General features: G+C 32.7%; 1 protein-coding gene across 1 annotated transcript in view; it reads left to right on the top strand.

Moving 5' to 3' along the window:
* Ptr (patched domain-containing protein) overlaps window positions 1-24,587 on the top strand; it is a 131,549-nt gene extending 106,962 nt beyond the window's left edge. Inside the window, exons 5-12 of the mRNA XM_088243468.1 lie at window positions 3,414-3,621; window positions 4,724-4,859; window positions 17,637-17,837; window positions 18,487-18,624; window positions 20,289-20,602; window positions 21,072-21,284; window positions 21,375-21,584; window positions 21,674-24,587. Coding sequence (XP_088099594.1) covers window positions 3,414-3,621; window positions 4,724-4,859; window positions 17,637-17,837; window positions 18,487-18,624; window positions 20,289-20,602; window positions 21,072-21,284; window positions 21,375-21,584; window positions 21,674-22,765 — 2,512 coding nt within the window. The 3' untranslated portion in view covers window positions 22,766-24,587. The remainder of the gene's footprint in view (window positions 1-3,413; window positions 3,622-4,723; window positions 4,860-17,636; window positions 17,838-18,486; window positions 18,625-20,288; window positions 20,603-21,071; window positions 21,285-21,374; window positions 21,585-21,673) is intronic.
* The last annotated feature ends 2,155 nt before the right edge of the window (window positions 24,588-26,742 follow it).

Below are 26,742 nucleotides of genomic sequence, written 5' to 3'. Positions count from 1 at the left end.
AAACTCCAATAAATCACAATTCATGCAAAAAATGCTCGCTCGAAAGTTATATTTATCCGACTTTTGACAATTACCAAGACGGTATGTTTAAAGATCGACTGTATTTATCTACCGAGCGATTGCAAAGCCGGTTCCTTTAACATCTCGATACATACTCTCAGGAAGATAGTAAAATAGGTGGAAAAAATATAACACCTAAATTTATTTTTTATAAGATGGTATTATATGTTCATAAGCCAGAATCAAGCCTCATTATTTGTGCATCTAGGCGGAACTAAATTCGACTTCAAAATTTACGTATTTTTCTCTCATATTTTAATAGGCTTTTAAAGAAAATAGTAACAACTTCACAACGATAAAACATTTAAATAAATCGTCATTAATGGAAAAATTGCTCGTTAGAATAAAATTTCCGTCACCTTTAATGCGTAGATTATGCGTATCAAGGAGTACTAGACCTGTCGGTACAAACCCATGAACTTACATCAAATCTTGAAGTTTAATGGGGTAGTGTATCTTCGTAATCGCTCTGGAGAATTTATCTTCAACTATGGCGTCATAATGAAGCTATGTCACTTTAGTGCCTAGATATGTGTACCGTGACGTATACTTCCCCTTGTTACATATAGATGTACAGACCCAAAACTTGAAGGTGGAGGGTCGGTACTGTATCTTCGTAATCGCTCGAGAGAATTTATCTTCAACTTTCCTTTTTTTATTTATTTTTTTAAAAATAGTACAAACATTATAATATATGAATGTCCTAATATTAACTTATATCTAATTATTATATATTAATTATCAACATTTCTTAACTATATATGTACACCTGACACTTTCATTTTATCGCAACAAAAAAAAACGAAAAAGATTGCAGAGAACAAAACAATTTCAATTTTGAGAAGAGCCAGAAGATTTGTTGATATGGGTTCATGCAAAATCATCTACACCACAATCACTGCACACACCAACCACCTTGGCAGCACATTATCCTATCAAACTATGACAAATTTTAAACAAATTCATCGTATTTAAAAAAAAATAGAAACGCAGGGTTAAGCACAGCTTTACTTCATTTTTATTTCTAGATTCATATCCGTGTTCATATTGATTAAAAAAATATATTTTAGTCAACTCTTTTGAAGAATAACCATTAATCATTTTGTGGTCAAAAAACATTACATTAAAATACATCAGTTGACGTACAGTCATAATTATCGTTTGTTTTAGCAATCATATCGAGACGGAATAAAGTAATATCGACGTGTATGTACGAAAATGTATTCATTTGCTTAAAAATTTACCCCTTCACTTCGACGCAGATTTACCCCCAATCGATTTCCTTTTTCGTGAATTTTATCTGAGAGGAGCCATTGAGTCGAAAACACAGAACTGTTTGATTGCCCGGACAAAGAATGACACAGAACTTAAAAACGTTACACTCTACAAACGATTGCGTTTATCATTGAGTTTCAGTTTCACACAAATACCTTGTAGTTAAATAACATATTGGACGATCTGGTGATATGCCAGTTTCGCATTAGGTAAATAATGCGCAAGTAATAAAAAATAATGTGCACTGTATCGCTTATAATAAACCTACATTATTTATGAAATATTTCAAGGAAACATTAAATATTTCATAAGTTAAGAGAGTTGCACATTTATTACCAATAAACGTGTTGTTTTCTTTAATGCGTTTATGTAGATATTTTTTTTTCATAATATGATTAGTTAATTTTCATTATTTAATTTTCATTTCATTTCATTACATGACAAACATAGAAAGGAAAATTTATAAAATACCCAGATTATAAAAACAATAAAACGTTTAGTACTTACAGCCAATCTGCCAAACAAAATGAATTTTTTCCCTTAAAAATAAACGCACAGTATCTGAATTATGCTATTTACATAAATTATTAAATAATAAGTAGACTATTTTAACCTACTCTCCAAAATTAATCTCAATGTCCCATTTTGCGTGACAAGAAATAAGTATTTGTTCCATCTGCCAGTCTGTAGCACTAACTATGCACAACACTCTATCGTTCTTGCGCTAACTATAATGCTTTTTTTCATCCATGAATATATTTTACATGCCCCTTAATTTATTTAAAAATAAATTAAGTCTCCTTATTTCTGGCTGCGATACGACCCCACTTACTATTTAATGATGCTTACACTTACACAAATCTGAACACTTACTCATACACTAATACACATAAACACATATCTACACTTACTCTCATACAAATACACATAAACACAACATTTTGTTTAACCACAATTTAATAATATGTATGATTCTTATTTAGAAACTTTGCTCGTCTGTCTTTAAACTGTATTTTTTTTAATGTTACTATATCATTGTCGACTGTTTGTTTATTTAAAATAAATAAATATGAAATATTATTATATAATTCAACTGAATAAATAAAACTAAACAAATACGTTTAAAGAAACATAACATATCTAAGATGACAAATAAAAGATAACAATTAACGTGAGAAATTCTTATGTTTTTAATATAAATATAACAAAGTAAAATTGAGAATAATTTAACATAAACATAAAGTGGCTAGTATTTAGCTAGGTAATAATGAAAAAGAAAAAAAATGCTACAATAATACTTTTTAAATAATACGTAAATAATAATATGAAAATATCATTGAAAATATAAAATAAACATTTATTATATTTCCGCTAATTTGATGTTAAATTTCTGAGGCATGCTGCAACAATAAAATTATTGACTTCGCGTGTCGGCAGAATTGTTATCTTTTGTTTGATTTTATTCATCGGTAATATGTAAGTTACATTTGATCGTGTCCATGCATTACAATAAGGGCATTTTTAATCATTAGTAAACACAATCAAGATGGACTTCCTGGAATACATATAATGAAAATAAATATCGCACGGTAAAAAATAATATTATTGTCATTTGAATATATGTAATTTTATTGGTTGATTCGAGTTAAGCGTCATAGATGCGTAGTATGTAATGAACGAGTTAATTGTTCTAAAATTACTTCAGAAATCAAAACTTTTTGACTTTAAGACTAATCTTACAGACAAAAGACAAGATCTCTAAAGATAAGATGATCATTTTAAAGGATATGATCGTCATTATTTGCAATCTGAAAACCACAATTTAGTTGATCAAAATACAGGCATACGAATTTTCCATGCCAAATTGAAAATTACAGTTACAATTTCAATTAAATTATTATAATGATGATCGGGTAAAAATGTTTCAATGACATTTTTAATATTCCTTTTAAATTAAGAAGTTGTCATATTTGGAACTTTATTATACTCTCCCTTTTAGTTGATTACTATATATTAAAAAAATATCCACATTGACTTTACAAGTTCTATATTTCGATTTTTATTTTTATTTTTACCAGAGGAGCAGAATGGGAAGAAGTATTCTTAGAAACAGTCGGGAGGGCCGAAGATTCTGGAATGTTTCAGCATATCTCCATCGCTAGATTTGCCTCCAGAACCCTGGATCACGAACTGGAGAAGAACACCAGAACTGTAGTTCCTTACTTCAGCTCTACCTTCATCATCATGTGTCTCTTTTCCATCATCACTTGCATGATGTCGGATTGGGTAAGAGCAAATTTAAACAAATACATATTTTTTGTAACATACAGATCAAATTTATTACTACTATCCAAAAATGTTTTAAGCGTCTCACAGATTTTGCAGAAAAATGCTGAATTATTTAACTCTTGAAGGATTTTATCAAAATTTATATCCAACCTTTGTCAGTACCGTATCTAAGTTAAGGCGATTCGGTTGACCATGTACTTTGTATGCCTCCCTCAGCCTTAACCACTCGTACCTATTTTACAAGGCATCAGATTCTCTAGTCCTGCTGGCCACTACTGACAGTTTATTAGTATATCATGTCTTAACTATGGGACGGGGACTTAGGAAGACGCCTACGAATTAAAGTTGACTTCGGACAAAGAAGCTAATTAAATTCACGGAGAAACAACAAAATTATGGACACTGTAATAATTTATGATCCACTGAGATCAAATTTAATATCTTAAAAGGGACTTATAATTTTGCATTGCTTAACGTTAAGTTTAAACGGTGCTTATTCATTTAATATTAGATTTTTGTTCGCACAATCTAACACATCAAAATGATGAAAATCATTACATCCTCATGAAATGTCCATGCGACTCGATTGTAGAATCATTTCCCATTCACTATCAAAGAAGCTTCTACGCCAATTTTGCTTAAATCACATCTAAACAAACATTTCTTATCTCTTTCTTAAACATTCTTCACCTTCTTTTTCTCGTATTTTTTCGTTCCAATTGAATCGATTTTTAACACATATACGTAGTGTCAATTTTATTTTGTTTTTTACTGTATTGTACCTTAAAAAAAAACACCGTTTTTTTTATTTGTTGATTGGAAGAAATTGCCACCTTGTAGATAAAATTGTACAATGTACAAAATAACAAATAAAATTTAAAATATCTCAAGATGATTGTTGTTAATCACATATAAATGTATAACCGAGCATTGAAAACAAGCCATGCGTGCTATTATTTGATGTCACAATAGAATTAACTTGTAATTATTGTGATTCATTTCAGTCTTGACTGTATAAATAAAAAATCACGGCCATTAAGAGCCTAATATGGCCCTACGGAATATATTATCTTACGATGACGATGTGTTTCGGTTGAAGGTTCGCTCCAAACCTTGGCTTGGTCTTCTCGGGAACTTGTCTGCTGTGATGGCCACTGCTGCAGCCTTCGGCTTGGCCATGTATCTTGGGATAGAGTTCATCGGAATCAACCTTGCTGCGCCGTTCCTCATGATCGGTAAGTTAAATCCATCTCCAAGTTTTGATTACAACTGATTGCAAGGGTTATCTTTAAATTAGGGATGCATCCGATACAGATAAATCTGAGATATTTTGATGTTTACTATATTTATTTACGGACTCATTTAGTCCGTTTTGTTACAATAAATAACATTATTTTCTGATATACAGGTACGATCAAAACAAAACACAAGTAAAGAAAATTAAAATTAGGACAAAAAAAAGAACTATCTCGATACGGGATCTGTTATATTTTAACCCTCATCTTGGCAGAACTAAAAAATCTTTTTTTACACATTTTGTGGTTGATAAGGCTTCATTCGGCCTCGTGGCGTAATGGTCAGCGCGTTTGTCTTATTTTTATTATGGATAACTTATATAGCGCCATTTTTGTAATAAAATACCTCAAGGGCGCTTTAAATAGTGATTCTATAGTTAAATTAATTTAATTGAAGATTTTAAATTTGTAATTTAATTAAAACAATTTATTTTGTTGACACAAGCTACGGATTCATTCAAATGATTTAGAGAACAAGTGGGTTTTAAGTTTTTTCCGAAACATCACTTCACTTTCACAGCTTCGCATCTCTGCTGGGAGAGCATTCCATGCCATAGGGCCTGCGACCGCAAATGCGCGTTCACTAAATTTTGTGCGCTGTTTGCGTAGAGGTATAATAACTTTTCCTCTCGCCGTAGACGTAGCTGATCTAAGCGTGAGACGCCTGTCAGCTAGTTCATCTGGAATGCATAGTTCCCTTAGATATTCCGGAGCAGAGTTGTGCAGTGATTTATACATAAGCCAACCGAGTTTGTATTCGACCCTCTGTGGAAAACGCAGCCAGTGCAACTCCCGAAGCAGTGGAGTGATATGACTGAACTTAGAGATTCCGAAAATAAGTCTCGCTGCAGCATTAAATACAGATTGTAGGCGAGTCATTTTGTTCATTGGTAGACCTGCATAGATACCATTACAATAGTCGACTCTAGACACTACAAACACATTCATTAAATGACGGGCGGCATCAACCGGCAAATTTTTGCGTATCCATTTAATTTGTCTCAGCTGGTAGAAGCATGAACTTATCATTCTACTAATTTGAGCGTCAAGAGAAAGGTCAGAATTAAGTAAAACTTCCAGTAGTTTAACGGTGGGTAAAGCGGTACTCCCTGCGGTCTACCATGTAAGAGGTCTCGGGTTCCATTCCCGACATGGTTAGTTTGAAATATTTATTTATAGAGGTTTTTTTATTGTTTATATTGTTAATTGAATCGGCATTCACTTCGTTATACTTCATTATAAATTATTATGAAAATAAAACAAATGTTAAAAATAAATGTTATTAGTGTTACACAATTTTTATTATTTTACAAGAAAACTACTACAGTTTCGGTGTTTTTACACTAGAATATTTCATAGTCCCTGGACTGGTACCTAAAGCGTGAGACTGATCATCTTACCTTCATGTAACATTTTTTAAAATGAAAATACACTGCTATTGGTGTACCAATTCAGTGCCCTATGGATTGTTGGGTGCGGAAAAGGAATGATGACGATGATGAAGGCTTCAGAATCCAGGAAGAATGAAAAATAAGGTAAAACAGTTTTAACTAAATACTGTTTTACTCGTGTTTTAGTTCATGAAAAAAAAGAAATCATATATTTAGTATGTATCCTTTAAGACATATTAAAAGGAAAAGGATTAAATAAGTACATGTATTTCCTAAAGTTTCGATACATCGCCCATGCGCTCAATAGCTACGAAACTTCATATGGGATATTTATTATTCAGCACTTATGAGGTGATTTTCACAAAAAATGGCGCTGTGTAAATTATCCCTAAAAATAATAATAAAGTTTATTTATAATTTGGTCAATTCGCTAAATAAATTTGGGGCTTTTGAAATAACTTCTCACTCAAGGAAAATAAATTACTGTTTGTGTTCTCTCGTGTACTTTCGTATCTTATCTTATATATTTGCATAAGATGTGAGATGTATTCAGCGCATTCTTGAATGGTTTCGTGCACCAAAAGGTATTGAACAATGCTTGTGTTCTGTATGTTGACGAATACATTAAACATTGTATATTCTATTATATATAATAAAACTAACCAGAGGTGTTGAATCTTTATTCCGTACATCATTATTAATAAAATAGTGATCATCGAAAGTTTGCAATTGATACAAAAAAATATATTTTATTGTATTAAATAATTTTAAAAAGGTATCTACTTAAAAAACATACAATCTGTATATATTCATCGATTGAATTCCACATGCATATATCTTCAATTAGAAATTTTAGCGTTTTTTTTTTTAATATTTAAAAAATATATTTGTCGTTTTATAAGAGCAATGATTTTATAAAGTTTAGAATTAAATAAATTAAATAATTTTATTCATTAATTTTTACCGCGCGTTAGAACACTTTTTTGTATCCAATTTCCCGTGGGGCTGAAGTTCGTAAAGTTTTCATTCATAATTTTCGGGTTGAAGCACGAGCAAACACAAAACGGCTCGCAATCGGCGTCACGTCACTTTGACGTCACACGTCATGCCCGCCGAGTGACTTTCTAGCAAACATTGCTTACAGCACGGCGCGGTAATGTCATGTTTTCAGGTAATTGAAAATATGCGTATTTTTGTACAAAATTTACCTGACGTCATATGGAAAAAATCATTTTCATCGTAATTTGTTGCTCACTGAAAAATAATTAAAAAACGTGAAAGATCCTGATATACTAGAGCCTTAAGTTTCCGAAATATAAAAAAATGGCAGATTGAAAATCCTTGGCATAAAATGGTTTCATCATAATCTTCGGCCCAGCAACACATTTGGCTCACCACCAAAAATACTAAAACTCATTTGTATGTGCATAACACGGCACTGATCAATAAATTCTTTAATTGGTCCTTTGACCAATGTGATAATATATATAAAATACTTAACGATCATTTTGCAGACACGTCGTTTAAAAAGTTTATTTGTTTTATTTCCAAAGGAAATACTCGCATCCTAATCTTTAAAAAAATATTTGCGCTCTTACGATTTACATAAATATTTTTTAAAAAATTGTAAATAACCGTGTTAGAAAATGGAAAAAAAGTTGTGGGGAGCGTAGTTCGAAACTCAGACCTCCTGATCTGGAGTCCGCGAATTATTTAGAATATTTTGGAACTATTTTGACCAAATTTATATTCCCATGACCGGTCGACTCCGTCATAATTAAAATTACTGAGTTTTTCTACTGAAATTGCTTGGTGGAACTGCAATAAAATACGTTTTTAGTTTTGACAAATTTGGACCGGGTTTCGTCGTCCGACATCGTCAGACTGGTGGGAGACTAAATGTTAGCAATGGCGCTTATGACGAGAACATTCGCTTGATTTTAGGATTTTCACATGAAAATAGCCATCGAGTTGAAAAGGCCGTCCGTGCACGGACTAATGACTTGTCAAAAGCCCTGTCTAGTAATAAAACTCTATATATTCCGTTCTCAGATTTTGTAATGATTTATAATTTACACATATTATGTATCTCTTACCATTGTAAAAAAACTGCGATTGCGTTGGATGTACTGAGGTTAAATAAATTTGATAAATAGATTTTCCGTCACTCTCTCAGAGATACCTCCCCGATATTGTGCGAAAGACAACTGCACGGCTCGGCGCGGCGGACTGATTATGCCTCACTAAAATCGACGTTTCGGTGTCCAGTTTTCCGCATCCCAAAATTAGACCGATTTTTTTTTTGAGAGTTTCAGAATGAAATTTTCTGTTTCAGTACCTTTTCTGTATTAAAAAAATATTTATCATATTTGTATACCGTTCGTCCGAAGACTCTTACCTCCCACAAAAAACAACTCATATCAAAAAAGCAAAACGATAGAGACACGCCAATGAGGAATTCCACTGTTTTCTAATTTTTTTTTCTATTAGCGTACTATCTAACTAAGCAAAAATACATATATGTATATTTTTGGTGCGTTATTTACAAAAATATGATTTTTTAAAGTTACATTTATCAAATACCGCGCCAAATGACTGTAATCAGTGTGTCACTTTTCAGTAGTGACGTCATGAAACGGTTGGCGTTCTTACTTTCACTGACCGCGGTAAGTTGTATTTCTCCAGCCAATAACAAAACTGTCAAGAATCTATGGAATATTGATTTGATAACTTCATTTAGTTGATCGTAATTTGCTCATTTCTATGTTATGGTTGTTTTTACGAACGTTTGATTTATAAAAACCTAGAAAGTTGACATAATCTCTGGTTGAAATGTCAACAAAGTATTATTTGCCGGATTTCAGGTCGTAGATCGTAATCGAATTATTCGCCGCCAAAAAGTTTGAAATGAAAAAAAATTGAGTTGAAATGTCAAAACTTTTCAATCACAAATTATACTCTTTTTTTCTATGGTCAAAACGTTGCTTACAAGGTGCGGAGGCTTTAAAGCGGAAACCGGAAATACTACACGTAGATATAAGGAGTGACGTCATTATTTACGATTTTAAAATAAATACTATTTTAAAATTTTTTATTTATTTTTGCGTGCGTTTTTGAAATATTTCATCCTACTCCAATTTTTTTTAATATTTACGTGTACACGATAACATTTTTAAAATTTTATTCCGGGTTTGGCTGGAATTCCTCATTGTAATTATCTATGGTGTCAAAATCACTGCTCTAGTGGCATAATCCAGGGAGGAAATGGTGGAATAAGTTTGTATGAAGAAAAGTCAGACCGCGTTTCCTTTTAAGAACTAATATAAACTGTTAATAACATTACACATACAAAATTTATCTAGAACATAATATTTTAATTGATTTTAAACATTTCACAGCTTTCCATTTCTTGAGTTGACTCATTGTACTGTTTTAAACCCTTATACAATGAGTTTTGAGTCTTCGGTTGAAGCGTCAACTGTGTCGGGGTGTCAGAGGAATGTAAAATGGAGAAATAATGATATGCGTCCCGATAGTAAGGTCAGAATATGAGACTCATCATGACGTATGCTGTGGAAGCGCGGGCTGACCCTGTTCGTACCAAAGGGTCACTCAGAACTGCCAAAATGAATGTGTTGAGGTCCATTACTGGAAAAACGCTCCGAAAACGAATCCGTGATCCTATAATTAGAAAAAAGTTTACACATTTCACAATAGAGGATATCGTACGATAGAGCAAATCTAGACGAAGATACTGGAGTACCATGTGGACAGAATGAGCCGCGACTGACTTGTGTATACTGCAGCCAATGAAATCCCATCTGGACACCGTTTTCCTGGAAGACCACCCACGAGATGGAGGAACAGTTAGACCTCATCATTTCAGGAGAACAACTAGTTTTCTGTAACACAGATTTTAGGATCTCTACAGATGAAAAAGAATAATGAAAATTGCAATAATATATTTATTTTAATTGCTGCTTTGCTCTGAAAATGAGGAAGTTCAGTTTTTTTTTAAATTTAAAATTTATTTTTTAATAGATTATTAAACTAAGTATTTTGATATATCGTACTATCAGCGCTATGATTTTTTGAAGTTTTGTATTTCTGAAATAACTCCGCATGTGATATCAGAGGTTCTTCTCTGTCAGTTCTCCCAAATGGTTCGTTTGCGATAAGCAAACCGGATATCCTTCACAGCTCTCATATCATAGGTTGGTTCATATGAACCAGTTACGTCGTTCGAAGTTGGGCGTTTTATTAAAATATTTTTTTTTTTTTTTGCATTTTCAAATTACTTTGCCGTACAATTTAACGTTCTAACTTTTACCGCGCGCAAGAAAACCTTTTTTGTATCCAATTTCCCGAAGGGCTCAAGTTCTTTTAAAAATAAAGGCTCAGGAATGCAATTAGGAACGCAACGCGGTTGTGACGTGTGTATTTAATTATACGTCATCGGTTGGAAGTGAAATTTATTTATTTATTTAATTTATTTACATACATAAGGGTATTGTGAATTATTTGAGACAATAAGTCCCAACTCCATGGGACTAAAAGTCCTGTGTTGAGATGGGACGAGCAATTGTATGACACAGACACATGAGTATATCACCACAAATATAGGATTAGAAACATAAAAAATAATTATGAAAAATATTTTTTAAATATATATACGGCACATCAATATGGTAAACAGTAAACTCAAGCATTTGAAAAATCATTAAGGAGTTTCCTACTCAAATCCCTCCCACTAAGGAAAATCCAGTTCATAACTCCTTTCTTGAAAATAGTTTTTTTCCTTGAAAGCATAATATGCTCTTCCAAAATATTGAACACTCTCGGTGCGATAAATGAGAGATGTATCTAAGCAAAAGTCGTACGGGTTTTGGGTATGACATAATTCATGCTCTGGGAAAACCTCGTACCGACATTCTGCTGAGACCTCTCCTTATTGTTTGACCAGAAATGTGTAAGTGCTTCTTTTAGGTACAGTTGTCTCATATCCAGCACCTCCATGTATTGGAAGAGCTGTTCTGGCGGGTATGTTAGAGGGCGCCGAAACATTATTCTCAATAATAATTTCTGTGAAATTATGAGCGGCTTGAAAATGGATGCCGCACAATCCCTCAGCCAGCTATTCCATAGGTTGCAGTGGATTAAAACAGAGCAAAGTACAAACTTTTGAGATTGCCAATATCTAGAATGTCTCTAAGAGAGCAGAATAGATTGCACAGCTTTCTCCACCTAGAGTTTAGTGGCTGGACCTGAGCCTCCCATCGCAAATTCTTATCAATGATAACACTAAGGTATTTTATGGAATCTACCCGTTGCAGAAGTTGGCGTGTTTTATCACAGTAAATTCCTAGATTAAGCGTATTGCTCGGTAGTGAACTATTATTTATACAAAATGTCAGATATTTAGTTTTATCGATATTAAGTGTAAGAAGATTATCATCAAGCCATTGTTTAACTATGTTTATACCAAAGTTTGCTTTCTGAAAGACGGAGTTCCAGTCACTAGCCTCAAATAACAAAACCGTGTCGTCGACAAACAAAATATTTTTTCCGGAATTATTTATTTTGCAAAGAGAGTTTATGTAGACTAAAAATAAGATTGGTATAATATAATGAAATACATTGCACGCTAACAATATAAATTATTTAAAAACCGAGCATTATATCTGATAGTTCCACGTTGTCACCTCCTTTGTTTGCCTACTGATGGCTGCTAGGTGATGAAGATCGAGACAATCCTTCTAGGGAGAAGTTAACTGTTCACTTCCTGACAGTAATTCCTAATGAGCACAGTGTTATTATTTTATTAATTCCATGACTGGTCGGATGGCTTCATGTAATCTGATCCACGTGACTTGATGCTACACGCTACACCTAATCTTAAGATCGCTCCACGGGTATCGGGCTCGGTCAACAGAGATCATTTTTTAAAACGAGCTTTATGGATTTTTTGGATTCACTGAAATCTAGGCATTGAGTGTCACTTATCAATGAACAAAAATATAAATAAGTAGTCGATTAAAAATTTCCATAAACTCTGCTTACGTGAACGTTTTCAAATAAAACATTCTAGTTATCAGTTATCAGTAGGGATGGGATGCTGACAACAAATGATCACTTTTGTAAAGTGCGCTGGATGTATTATATTGGCTGCCCCCGTGGTGTAGTGGTCAAGACGCTTGATTCACGCACGAAAGGTTCCGGGTTCGATTCCCGTTGAGAACACAAAATTAAAATGAGATTTTTCTCAATCCTGGGTGTTCCGTGATGTAATTCACCACTGTAATCCTGGCCTATTGTGGTGTAAAAATAAATATTACAAATATGGTGCTTTATAAGTTTTCCATTTTAATAAAAATAATTGATAGTTGATCTTCTATAAATTAACGGAGCTCAGCCGCACGCGCGTCTAGCGGTGAAGCTATAAACATTAGGACGTACCTAAAACCTAAAACTCGAGACGTTCTTAAATTTTGGCCAAATTACAATTACAATAATACGCTATTTAAAACTTTATGCAATACGTTATAAAAGTCTTTTTTCTTCGCATTACACGAGTTGGATGCTCTTATCTTCATGAGTCTCGTAGAACAATACGACAATGTTATGAACCTTAATACGCGTGCGCAGAAATTCAAACATTTGTATACGACTGGACTCAAAATGAAGAGTACCCAGTATCCGGATTTCAGCGTACATAACAAATACTATCAAGGTCAAGGTACCTTGATATTTAGAACATAGATATGGAAAATAAGCATACATAATTACATAGTAGGTACTCGTATGCATATACTGAAAATATTATTTGAATTTGTAAATCGCGTGCGCATAAACGTTTTCGGCGATAATTTTAGGAATATTTGTATATTTATATTTTTTAATATTTTTAATTTTTATTAAAACAAATGTAATATTTTTTTATTATTCAAGGGATGCGCCGCATCCACAGTATGTATGGGCGGAACGCGCCTGGTGCCTGGGTACTAAACACAAACGAAATTTGTACATTTACTTGGTTCACCGACAGGCACCAACACATTAACATAGGGTTATTAAACATTAGAACGCACTTTATAAATCGAACATGCAAATTTCATTTGTGTTAAGCTCACTAGAATACTTTATTAAAAAACGTTCTGTCCGGCACTCATAACCAAATTTTATTAAATATTTTAATGGACTGTACATGTGTACATATCTATTCTTATTTAATTTATGAATTGTATTAGATACATTTGTACTACTATTTAGTAGGGATTGAAACACTGAGACATTAAATTTATTGACGTGGGCAAGATTTTTTCGAATGAGGAAGTTCAGTGCTAAGGGAAATTAGATTTGAAAAAATGTTTTCTTACACGCGGTAAAAATAAGAGCATTTAATTGTACCGTGAAGTTTCTCGAAAACATACGAAAAAAATAATAAAAATTAACTGCTTTGAACCACGTCACATTTTTTTAAGAATCAATCAATAATAGTGTGATGTTATGGATTTTCCATTTCCGGGAGGCTTCCCAGTTGGCTAACTCACCAATTAGCATAACTCACCGGCTAGAACTTGTGACGTCACAGGTAGACGTAATTCCAAAATCACAACACTTTAAAAAATACGACATATAAAAAATATTTTTAAAAATTGGCTCTGTTTGATAGACTATTAACAACCATTTTTTTTAAACCACTGAACTTCCTCATTATTATATTATTTTTAACGTTTTTGTAAATACGTTTCGGATATTTTTGAAACTAACTTAAAGAAGTTTTTAAGTTTTTAACTAACGCATATGCGCTATGGCTCTGTAGCTACAAGACGTGCGGAAATCTTGCTCCTATCTGTTAGTAAAATTTATTATGATTGTCAACGGATAACTAGAAACCCAACCGTCTGTGCGCACTGTAGCTGCAAGACATGTTCAATTCAATTCATTTATTTAAATATAACATATACATTACAAACTTTCGTTTAATACGTACATATTATAAAAAATAAAAAAATACATGAAAGAGATTCATGTCAAAGTAGTAGGAGAATCCTGCTCCGGAAAACTCCTTCGGACACATGGAACAGATCAATATCCAGAGCGATGTTGTTCAGCATAGCGGTAGCTCTTCCAACAGGCATACCCATCGGCAGGTTGGACCTGTATATCGGAATATGAAACAATCTATGCTGACGCTGTCTAAGGTGTCAGGAACATGCAAACCAATGCTCATCATAATCTCAGGATTATCGACAATACCGCGCAACAATCGATAAAAATGTATAGTCAAATACACATTCATGTTGGGATATTGTTTACTGTACAGCGCCCTTGAAGGGATTTTCACAAGAATTGCGCTGTAAAAATTATTCGTAATAATATCAACAAAAATAAATAATAATAACATGTACCATGGTACCCAGCATGCTGGGTCTATCGCATCGTTTCGTGGAATGGTGATGGTATTTAAAATAAAAGATACATGGAGTGTCATAAAGAAAGCGTCTGAGTTTAATAACTATGTTTTATTTATGAAAATATTTTTGTTTTTATATTATTTATTAGTTAAGGGTATAACAAGTTGTTTAAATTTGTACAATTATCTAGATAAACACATTACATAAAAACATTATAAAATCAAAATGTACAGAAGTTGATTTAATTTATAATAACCAATTTGCCTACAATTTTTATGTAGGTATGTTTAAAATAATATTTTTTTTGTGAAATGTAGCTATAATTTTATTAATTTATTATGGACATTTTTCACCAGTTTTTAAATTCATATTTATGCTCATTTGAGCAAAAACTTTTAATTTAAAAAGGAAGCATTGTCATTTTTCAATACCGAAAAAATAAGACCTTATTATATTTGTGTTTTGAATCGCATTATTTAAGTAAAATAAACACCAAGACGACTTCTTAAGCATGCCTTTTACATACCCAATAGAAAGTTTGAGATGATTCTGAACTGTCGTAGTTTTCTAAAGCTGGTTGTGAATAAATCACTCCATCGACAATAGAAATCCACCGATTTTTACATCTAAGTATGTCACGTCACAAAGGGACTATACTCCTAAAAAGCGAATTATCACGCACAATGAATATTGAAAATAAATTATTCAACCGCAAACGTGTTGTTTGACCAAAATCAACAAATCGACAGTAAACATTATCGACTCATTGCGAAAGGTATTCTCTTTATGTCCTTTCTAAGACCAATTCACAAGATGTTAGGTAGGTACTGGTTATTGTTATAAATCAAGAATTAGTCAGCAAAGAGTTATGGGTAGGTACTTTCGTAGTTGACGATGTGAATAAGGGACAAAGCGATTTTTTTATCGAATGTTTGAAAAATAACAATGAACCTCGCTTGTTAATATGTCATCATTTCCCTTTCTGCATCCAGTGATGCATAGGGCACTGCAATTGTAAACCAAACGCAGCGCATTTCGATCATCTGTTATGTGAAGGTAGGGTGGTCATTCATAGGCTTCAGGTGCCAGTCCAGAAAAAATGAAATATTACAGTTTTGACAATCTTTAAAATCAATAGCTCACTTCCATTCTGCCAGGAATTGAACCCGCAGGATAATAAGAAAACATACCAACAACTACACAACGATGCGGACTAATCTCCACTCGAATTTCTTATTCAGGATTTTTATCTAAGAGCATTCATCGAATCGAAAACACTCGTCTAGGGTTCTGGTTCTATTTCACACACAGAACTGTATTTTTTGGTGGTATGTATTCTGGCTAAAATGACATTCCGGCTGCGAGAACTATTCATAAGATGAAGCGGGTTGTAGTCCGGTGGTAGTGTCATGGATTCGCAGATCAAAGGTGCGAGGTTTGAACCCTGTTATAACATAACTTGATTCTCATTATCTTATAGGGAATTATTTTTTAAAAAATATATAAATATTTGAGTAAATCGTGTGAATGCAAATATTTATTTCAAATTTCCAATATAATAAAATATAATGTTGGTCTCTGGAGCCAACTTTTATCGGCCCTCCAGGACTGCTGGTTGGCCTTTTTCCCAATGACTCTACATGAAATGTTTTGACAGCAATTTTTTTCTAGATCTTTGTTTTTTTATTAAAAAATAAATTAAGTTAGTATGTAGGTGTACATAATATTCAAGTTAAATAAAAAATAATTTTAACTTAGTTATGCTTCCTTTTTTTCTGGTGCCTACGTTGGCGATCACTACTGCGAAAGCATCTCTGTCATGCGCTTCCTACTCGGATCAGGTCCTGAACTCTCCTCTCTCTTGTCTATACAACGCTCAGATTTCGAGCCTTCAAAGTCTGTATAAAATGCTGGTCTTTCATTTTGCAACAGAAAAAAAAAAGAGTTTTGTTGGGTCTAGTGTAAGACATTTCGAAATAATAAATTATTTAGTCTTTCCCATTCAGATGCATTTGTTATATCCCGCCTGGAGAGTGGGAAAATCATCCAAAGTCGTAACCCTCAAAAATCCTTTAATAACATTGTATGTTCATGATCCTAACTTTTTAAATTTTTAACATAAAGAAAAAAACAATGGAATCCTAAAGCAATGAACAATGAAAGCTCCCATCCCATTCCAGAAACTGTTTATAGACTTGTATCTTTCATCAGTTTTGCATATTTACCATCAGTTTTTTTTGATGTTATCAACCAAACACTTATTAGTATTTTTATTTCTACAATCAAACCATAAAATAAAAAAAAACATAGAAACTTTAAAAGCAATCATTGTACCCCTTACTGCAGTATTGACAATTATTTGTGATCAATCAAATACACATGGTCAGCCCAATTAAAGGTAATTAAATTTTTTAAATAAATTTTCTAGTTTCCCAGCATAACAGTAAAAGTATTCTGAAGTCTTTCAAGTTTATCGAGTTGCTCACAGCTTAAATCAGTCATGAAAACATCAGCGTAATCTAGAATGGATAGTAGTAATGCTTGTACCAGAGTACATTTAATATTAATGGGTAAGAATTTTTGCAACCTTCTACTTAGAACTCACTTGAGTGTAGACTGAAAAATATTTTGCGGCTTAATTCGTTAGTATGAGCTTGCTAGAATAGATGTTCATCCATTAGTACTCCTAGATTTTTTACGGATTACCTGAATTGAATATTGGCACCATTGACATTAAGAGGATTAAGTGAAGATACGTCTAACTTAGTAAGCAATCTTTGACTACCCCTTAACATGACCCTATCGAACTCATGCAGAATTCCCTTTCATCGTAACACTGATCCTTACATAGGTATTGTAGAAGGATCTTCAAGTGGTTAATAAATATTTATAATGAATTTCATTTACAGGTATTGGAATAGATGACACCTTCGTGATGCTGGCAGCATGGCGAAGAACATCGGTGAAACTCTCTGTACCAGAACGCATGGGCCTTACGCTGTCGGATGCCGCTGTTTCTATCACCATCACATCAGTTACAGATATGATATCCTTCTGGATTGGTGTCATTAGTCCGTTCCCCTCTGTCCGAATCTTCTGCACATATTCGAGTAAGTTGATAAACAGACATGTAGAGTATTTTTTATTTATGCTTCATTAGATTAGATCATAATATCATGAGAAACAATATAGACATCTCATTCCTGTTTCAATCCTGCCAGTTGCAAGAAAAACATCCAGGAAAGATTTTTTAAAAATTGGTTTGGGTGTTGTGTATATTTTTCATAACCTTTTATCTCCTCACTTTTCCACCTCTGGGAAGCTTCTAAAAAATAGAGGCTTTATGGGTTATCCCTATTTAAAAAAATTACATCACAGAATACAGTATCATAATTTGAATGGTGGCTATATCTTTCAATTTGTACAATTTTAAATCCTACAGTGAGTTTTGAGACTCTTGTTTTTCTCATTGGTACCTAGTTTTTTTTTTTTGGTTTCATTATATGAATGGCATTGTTTGATAAATTGTATTCCAATAAATACATTTGACACATTTTCTGTTGTACTTTTTTTATTCTTTACTGAGTTCTAAGAGTTTGAAGGTGTGGGTAATATGTATATTTTTTCCGCTTCTAGAAAAGCTTTATAATACTAAAATAAATATATTATTAGTATTATAAATATTATAAGTAACATAATCCTTCATACCAGTATGGTTTTTTAAAAATTAAATATTAAATGACACACTTTGTATTCCAGGTTTGGCAGTTGCATTCACGTTTGTGTGGCATCTCACATTCTTCAGCTCTTGTATGGCCATTGCTGGTTATTGTGAAAAGAAAAACCTTCACTCCATACTTTGTGTGAAAGTCCTTCCAGTTTCTAGAGCCATTAAAGGTAATAAACATTAAAAAAACGATAATTATTTTGTGAAATTTAAATAAATACATCCACTTTTACTAAATGTTATCAAATATTTGTATAAAACCACTTATCGACTTTTCTATGTCTACCAGTTTTGAGACGTACCCGTCCCTTCGTCAGGACACTAATTAAACATTTGATTAAGTGTTTGATCACAAAGTTAATTCTTTATATAATTATATTTTATCAGCGAGTACGTCCACTTTTGCCTATTATTTCATTATTCAATAAAAACATTCAACAGGTATCGTCGTTTTTAGTTGATACACGGCGTATGTTGGATTCGTTTTGGCTACCATTCCATAGTTTACCCTGAGGATGGCTGGCTCCTGCAAGGGTAGCCGAAATGTCAGAACAAATCCAACAAAAACGATACCTATTGATATGTGACTTTACGTACCTATAAATGACAACATTGTACGAATAAAAACAACTCATTTTAATACTGGCAACACCAAATTATAGTGTTCTGTTTTGTGCTTGGTTACTACAAGGTCATGAGGTTCTATTTCAGTGCTACTGTTTTCAAAGTGCTACTATCATGGAAAACCCATAAGAACACTAATTTCCTAATTTTTTTTCTACTTTTATGGCAGCCCTTTCCCCAGAAAACCAATAATAACTTTGAATGAAAACAAGTCCCCTTTAATAATTATTTTAGCTCTTACATAATGCTTAAACTTTTACATTGAGTTATAGTTTCATAGTAGCACTATCAATTTGTGTAGTTTCATCTATATTGTAGTTATATTGTTTCTACTTTCTACCCAACCTCCGTTGTCCGTTTTTTATATTTGTTTTATACTGATTTACCGTTCACAGTGATAATAGAAAATAAGAGCAAGCTATAGATTTTTGGAGCATAGCATTAAATTCATATTTCTCTAACCAAATGTACTGAGTAAAATTTAATGTTATTGTATAATTTGGTTCAACCATCTTAAATTTGTATAAATGCTAATTCTGAATTGCTAGATAAGTTGGATTGATTGCAGAATGTTTGTATGCGTCATATCTTTAATCTTCGCAACTACACCGGCTCAGTGTCAGGTATAGAAGAAACATTCACGTTCTATCACTTCTTCACAATATTTTAAATAATCCCACTTTGCCTGTTTATCTGAGAGAACTCTTCCAACCTCTATCACAGCATGGGCTATCTCTTCATTCTAGTAACGGAACCCTTTCAATACCTAATTTCTAAACTTTAATTTTTTCACCTCCTCTTTCACAGTAGTAGCTGCTCAATTATGGAAAAATCTACCCACTTATGTCAGAGACGCTCCGCAACGTTCTTTATTTGCATTAAAATCACCTAGAAATGTCACTTCCTGAATTTGATGAGTTTTTATTTATTAAAAATCATATGTGCACATCAATGTTTGGTTTTATAATTAAAATATTATAATATGCCTGTTTATAATTAAAATATTATAGTATATATATACTCTAAGCATATAACACTGATTTTCTCAAACAGTTTGGGTAGGCAGGAAGAAATTGCCTTAAGGCAATATTCCCGCCCTTATGCATATGTATGTAAACTGTATCTGTATAAATATAAAGTGTTTAAATAAATAATTGTGTATTTTTTTATATATTATTATATGAAATGGCGGTTTATAAAATATTTTCAGAGGAAAGATCATGGTTTTACAAAACAATGTGCACGGGAGGAATAGACCCCGCAGATCCTGATAACCCGATAGACAATAAAGAGCATATGGTCATGGCATTCTTCAGAGACAAAGTGGCTGGTCTTCTCAACAAAGGATGGATGAAGTGTTTTGTCGTTGTGATATTTGCACTCTATCTGGCTGGAGCAGGCTACGGAGTAACAAACATCAAGGAAGGCCTGGAAAGAAGGAAACTATCAAGAGCTGATTCATATTCCGTGGTTTTCTTTGACATGGAAGATTATTACTTCAGAGAATTTCCTTACAGAATTCAGGTAAAATATTAATTAAAGTGACTCGAAGATCCTTTTTTTAAATTAATCTGTCTATTATCTTCATTTGCAAAAATTACAGTAGGTACAGTAGTCTTAGGAGAATCACATTTTCTAGAATCTAGATGGATACATATTAGTTTCAACCATTTTTGTTTAAAAAGCGGCTAACTTAAAGGAAAAACAATATTTTATACAGTGAAGTGGATAGTTTGAGACAGCCAAGCGAAATAATTTTATTTACACACTTACAGTATGTATACTAGGTATAGACCATGGCTATCATCACATATGATTTTTTTGCAAAATTATGTATCCTGCCCTGATGCAAATTGTTAATCTTAATTTAGACATAAAAATGCAAAAATATCATTTATTATAATATACATTTATTGAATTTTATTTTATGTATGTGAAGGGAAAGCTCCATAATTTAGAGCAAATAAAATATTTGATTTTATTAATTTTCTAGGTAATAATAAGTGGAGCTTACAATTACTCTGATCCCGTGGTCCAAGCACAAATGGAGAACTTGACTCAGAGTTTGGAAAATGTTTCCTACATATCAACACCTCTGTATACTGAATCATGGCTACGCTCTTTTGTGAGCTATATAGAGAGAAACAATGAAGAGTACAACATGACACTCAATGATGAACAGTCGTTCTTAAAAACATTGAAAGAGGTAAGATAAATGACTAAGTTTTAATATTCATATAAAATACCTAAAAATTACAAAAGAATGTTCGTTATCTATGATTTATAATCATTTTAGATATGGCTCTATCCTTCTAATCCCTTCTCCTTGGATGTGAAATTTAACAAGGAAGAAACTCAAATAATAGCATCCAGGTTTTTGATACAAGCGGTAAATGTTAGTGATACTAATCACGAAAAGGATATGGTGAAAATATTAAGGAAAATATGTGAAGATTCACCACTCAATGCTAGTGTTTTTCATCCATACTTTGTCTTTTTCGATCAGGTAAAAACACTTTGTTAAATAAAATGAAAACATGACCTTTATTTGATTAATACCTTATGTTTATTATTATTATTCTTAATTTGTTTCAGTTTGAACTTGTCCGTCCAGTTTCATTACAAAACATGATATTTGGTGCAATTATCATGATGGTGATCTCTTTCATCTTTATACCAAACTTTTTGTGCTCCTTATGGGTCGCTTTTAGTATTATTTCCATCGAAACCGGAGTAGTAGGTTACATGGCTCTTTGGGATGTTAATTTAGATTCCATTTCTATGATTAATTTAATCATGTGTATCGGATTCTCTGTAGACTTCACCGCACATATCTGCTATGCCTACATGTCATCGAAGTCTAAATCTCCAGATGGCAAAGTGAGAGAATGTCTCTACTCTCTCGGACTTCCGATCGTTCAAGGAGCTCTGAGTACTATTCTCGGAGTGGTGGCTCTTATTCTAGCGGACAGTTACATATTCCTCGTATTTTTCAAAATGGTATTCATGGTCATATTCTTCGGAGCCATGCACGGGCTTTTCCTTCTACCGGTGTTACTCTCACTCTTCGGGCCGGGATCTTGCAGCTCGATCAAAGACGACGAAGAAGTGAAAATGTCAAAAGTGGAAAAAGCTTTCCCCCATCCATACTGCATTCCACACCCTCAGTTAATGCTGAATGAAAGTATGTACAATGGAAAGGGATTCAAAGGTACACCTTTTAAGGGTTATGGAGAAGAAAAAGATTTGGGGATCGGAACATCAGGGGAAGACTCGAGCGAGAGTAGCTCTAGCCAGTCGCAGCGACGACGGGCTGCGGAAGATGAACACACAAGAAGACGCTATGAGGAAGGCTGGAGGCGATCGCATCACCAGTTGCCTTCCCAGAGTCAGTTTGTACCGCAGTTGCTGGATCTTTATGGATATGACGCGGAGCGTGCTTGGCATCGCCAGCGCCAGGAAGGCAATAGAAGAGCTCCTTACGACGATGCTAAAAGGAACCCGTATGAAGATCGAAACTGGAAGAGCGAGGACAGGTCAAGGAATGGAGGTCGTAAGGTGTCCCCCGCTGAGAGGCCAGCCCGTTCCCACTCCACCCACGCCCTTCAGCCTCCTCGCGCCCCTCAGCGCTCCGCCTCCCACCATAACCTCCAGCACAAATACGTCGCCGAAATGCGGTTTCCATGAGACTGAAAGACAATTTAACTTCTGAGTGACATTATAGCTAAGTAACTACGGAGCGCCAGTGTGTGCCACCTCCATTTTATTTACTTAGGACCTTTGAATTAAGCTCAGTGCCTTAATATAATCGTCGGTGTGATGTATTGCTCACTTTCAATCACAAATTATGTTCATAATGTAAATAGTTAGTTATCATTTCTGCTATTACTAAATTAACATTAAGCGTAGGTGTATTTAAATAATGTTTAAGTATTGGTATTTACCAAAAATATTTCAAACATGGCTCAACTTTTATTTTAGTTTTTAAATCATTAGGATAGCTATCAGAGATAATCAATATTTTAGTATTTGACAGAATTTTATAATTTTTCAGTCTCGAAGGAACGCGTAAAATTGAATGATTAAAAAATATTAATTTAACTACATATTACAAAATCTTATATAAGTAGGAATTTTTATATTACTAATGTATAAATAATTTATGAAATCACGATAAAATCTGTGATTTACCGAATAAATTGATTGTGATTGGAGCATTAAGTTAAGTAGAAGTTAAATTGTCGTAATACCTAAGAACCCCCAAGTGCATTAAAAAATATTTTTAATTAAAGTTATATTTTTATGCTAAAACAAAATAAACCTGTCATAAATTAAATACAGAATAGCTCTCTTTAATCATTCCTATAGAAAAATTCTTGAGTAAACATTTTTGTTCCTGTAATAAATTATTTTTTAGAAATTAAAATCTGATTGTTGTTAAAAGGGGTTTTTGATCAGTGTAAATATTAATTAAATAGTGTAAAATATATTATTATGTGTAAATATTAATGAGTCTCGGTTCTTTTATTTTCATTTTTTACACGATAAATTAACTATCAGAAATAAACGCATAAACATAGTACGCTAGATCGTATTTTTTAGGTTTGTGTATATTTTATTTAGAACTGGTTTACAAGTCATATCAGTATGAGCCACTCGTCTTAAATCATTATGGTTATTATTTTTATGCGTGTATGTATTTATAATAAAATTAACAGAAATGCCCCAATAGTTTCATGTTTATAATCTGCATATGGTGGCAGCTTGTAAACTTTATTTTTACTCAACTCAAATGTCAAAAGCTGCCCAAGCTTTTGACAATCATAGGTATCATTTTATTTTTTGGGGATATTGACAGTAAAACAAAAATAAAATAAAGTTAGAGCATACGTAAAATCGATAATCATAAACATCTAGAAGTATACAATACTGTATCTATGATTATAGAGATTATAAAAGTCGAATGAGGATGCAAGTTTCATGTCTAAATTATTATTTTTTTTAACTCATTTAGTTTTCAATGACAACATTTTCATTTAGACAGTTTTTCCAATATGGCCCTACCAAATTTTCTTAACCATAAATAAATTTCACATGAAAATCAGTTGTTCTGCCATTTCATTTTTCTTCACCTATTGTACATGGCATTATTGAAAAATGCACTAAACAGTACAGAAATTTGATAACTTTGTTAATAGTTATGGCAATAAATTATATGACTGATTTTTTCAAATGATGCCAAGTTCTGTAAAATACTTTATAAAATCTAAGCTATAACTAGTATGTAAAGAACTCTAGTAAATAATTTACAAGACAGTTGTATCGCAAAAGTCATTTTGGCCACAAACAGTAAAAGCTTGAAAAGGTATTTTGTGATGGCCATTTTTATTTATTTTTTCATCAACATCCTTTAGTATAAGATTGGAAAAATTGTTATCTATGTCAATAATATCCAATATTATTATTACTAATGCGTTTGTGCATATTAATAAAGTTTTTTATGGTTTTATTCCGGAAGTTATTATTTTCAAAACCTCACATCAAATTGAGACTAGCAGAGATAATGTAGAACTATTACTAGTGAGACTAGTTTATCAGTAATAATATTTAATACCTGTTTTACTTGTCACTACTGTTTTTCTGTATTGCTGGAAAAAAAGTTTTTCTAGGGTGAGTACCTATATAAAAATAAAAATTATATTTCTAAAGAAAAAAATATGTAATAAAGTTATTACTAAGTATGGGAGTGAAGTATGGAATTAGAAAAAAAATATGAAAGTAGGCTGAATGCTGTCAAAATGCGATCTCTCAGACGAATAGGTGGTAAAACTATGTATGATAGGTTTTTTCAAAAGTCAAGATTCGTGCATTATGTAAGGCCGAGACCAAGCATTATTGACAAAATCAGGAAAGGTGCTGCAATGGTTTGGACATGTACAGCGAATGGACGGCGAAAGTATATAACAGTATAAAGGATTTACGATGCAAATGTCGATGGACGCAGAAAACGAGGAAGCTGAGAAAGACTAGATATATTAATTTAGATGACCAAATTCAACAAATACTTGAAGATGGATATGTCGAAAGTTGGAATAATCAGCTTGCATGCATGAGAAAAAGAAAGTAGAAGAAGCGAGACCTGAATGCAGAGTGATATGGCATTCTATCCTCTCTGCCTACCCTCATGAGAAACAGCATGATTGTTTTTTGTTTGTATATACACAAAACAATAATAAAAACAGAATCAATTTTTTTCCATTTTCATATTATATTGATGCTGAAAAGGAAAAGTTACCAAGTGACATGTAGCAACTTTTTTTTTTCAATTAATAAAGAATCTCGTACGTTAAAATTTCATTAAAATTATATAGAAATTACGCCAAAATAATACATATGTGTAAGATTTTTTTCATTTATTAGAAAAAAAAACAAAAACACTTTTATTGGATTTTCTGTAAAGTTGCTACGTGTCGTTTGGTAACTTATTATTTTCCAGCGTTGATATAATTTTCACCAGTGACCGGTGACCGGAATCGTGGTGACCGACACATCATCAGACTGGTGGGGACATAATACAAGTGAAAGAAGGGGTTGCCAATCATGATTTTGTATAGCTATGGGAATACCTGAGACTTTGGTATGGTAACGCGCTGACCATTTGGTCACGAGACGGACAAAAAATTAAAATATTTTTACATAATACTTGAATTAATTTTATTTTAAACATTAATTAAAATGCAGTTCCACCAAGAAATGTCAGTAGAAAAACACAAAAAAACTTGTGAGCCATCCATTTATTCATTGTACATCCATTAATCTACATGAAATATTAATTAAAAATTAATCGTGAACATTTTAAATTTATAACTTTGTTTTCACACTTGAATTAATTGATTTGGCATACCAATATTGGGGTCGGACGATTCTAACCCATGACTTATTGACATAAATATGATTTTACACGTACTATACAGAAAAAAATTGCAAGATTATTTTTTTTTAAATTGACAGGAATTAATGTTTCATTGATAAAGTAACCTTACTAATCTGGCATGGAGAAAATGCCCCCGACCAAGTCTTCTCACAAGTTGCACAGAGAAGTATGGAGCATTTTTTGATTGGAATAGAAGGCCAACATTAAGAAATAGTAAAAATTATTATTTAATTTACATGTAGATGCATTGATTATTGTTTGGTAACATGCACGGCGTTTGTCAGTCAGGAGCATCAGAAAGCATAAAAAGGCGGACGACAGATCTATTGTGTAAGAACATACAGAATGTTCACTCGTTGCGAACAGAAACAAGCGCTCAACATATAAACCGGAGAAGGAAGTCGAGATCATCAAAAGCAATCAATTCATAAAAAAACTCTCTCATATTACATATTTAATAAAAAAGAATATTATTACTGAAACCATTCATTACCAAAGAATGTTGTGGTATACATATTTCACAATTATTTATCCTCATAATTGTCAATTTTCACTCAAATACAAGCACCAGGGATACAAATTCTTTATTATAATAGACACCCAGCATGTAAGTAAAGAAAAATATGTTAAATTCATTCAGTTGATGAAAACGTAGCATAATACAATTCTCACAGCCGCCAAGACACTTTAGGTCATAAACCGTGTGTACAATACTTGGAATGAGAATTAA

This window comes from Micrasema longulum, unplaced genomic scaffold (assembly GCF_059751315.1).
Source record: "Micrasema longulum isolate JH-2025_06_02 unplaced genomic scaffold, ASM5975131v1 h1tg000214l, whole genome shotgun sequence".
Classification (NCBI taxonomy): domain Eukaryota; kingdom Metazoa; phylum Arthropoda; class Insecta; order Trichoptera; family Brachycentridae; genus Micrasema; species Micrasema longulum.
Note: the sequence above shows the minus strand (reverse complement) of the source record. Positions and strands in the feature narration are given on the sequence as shown.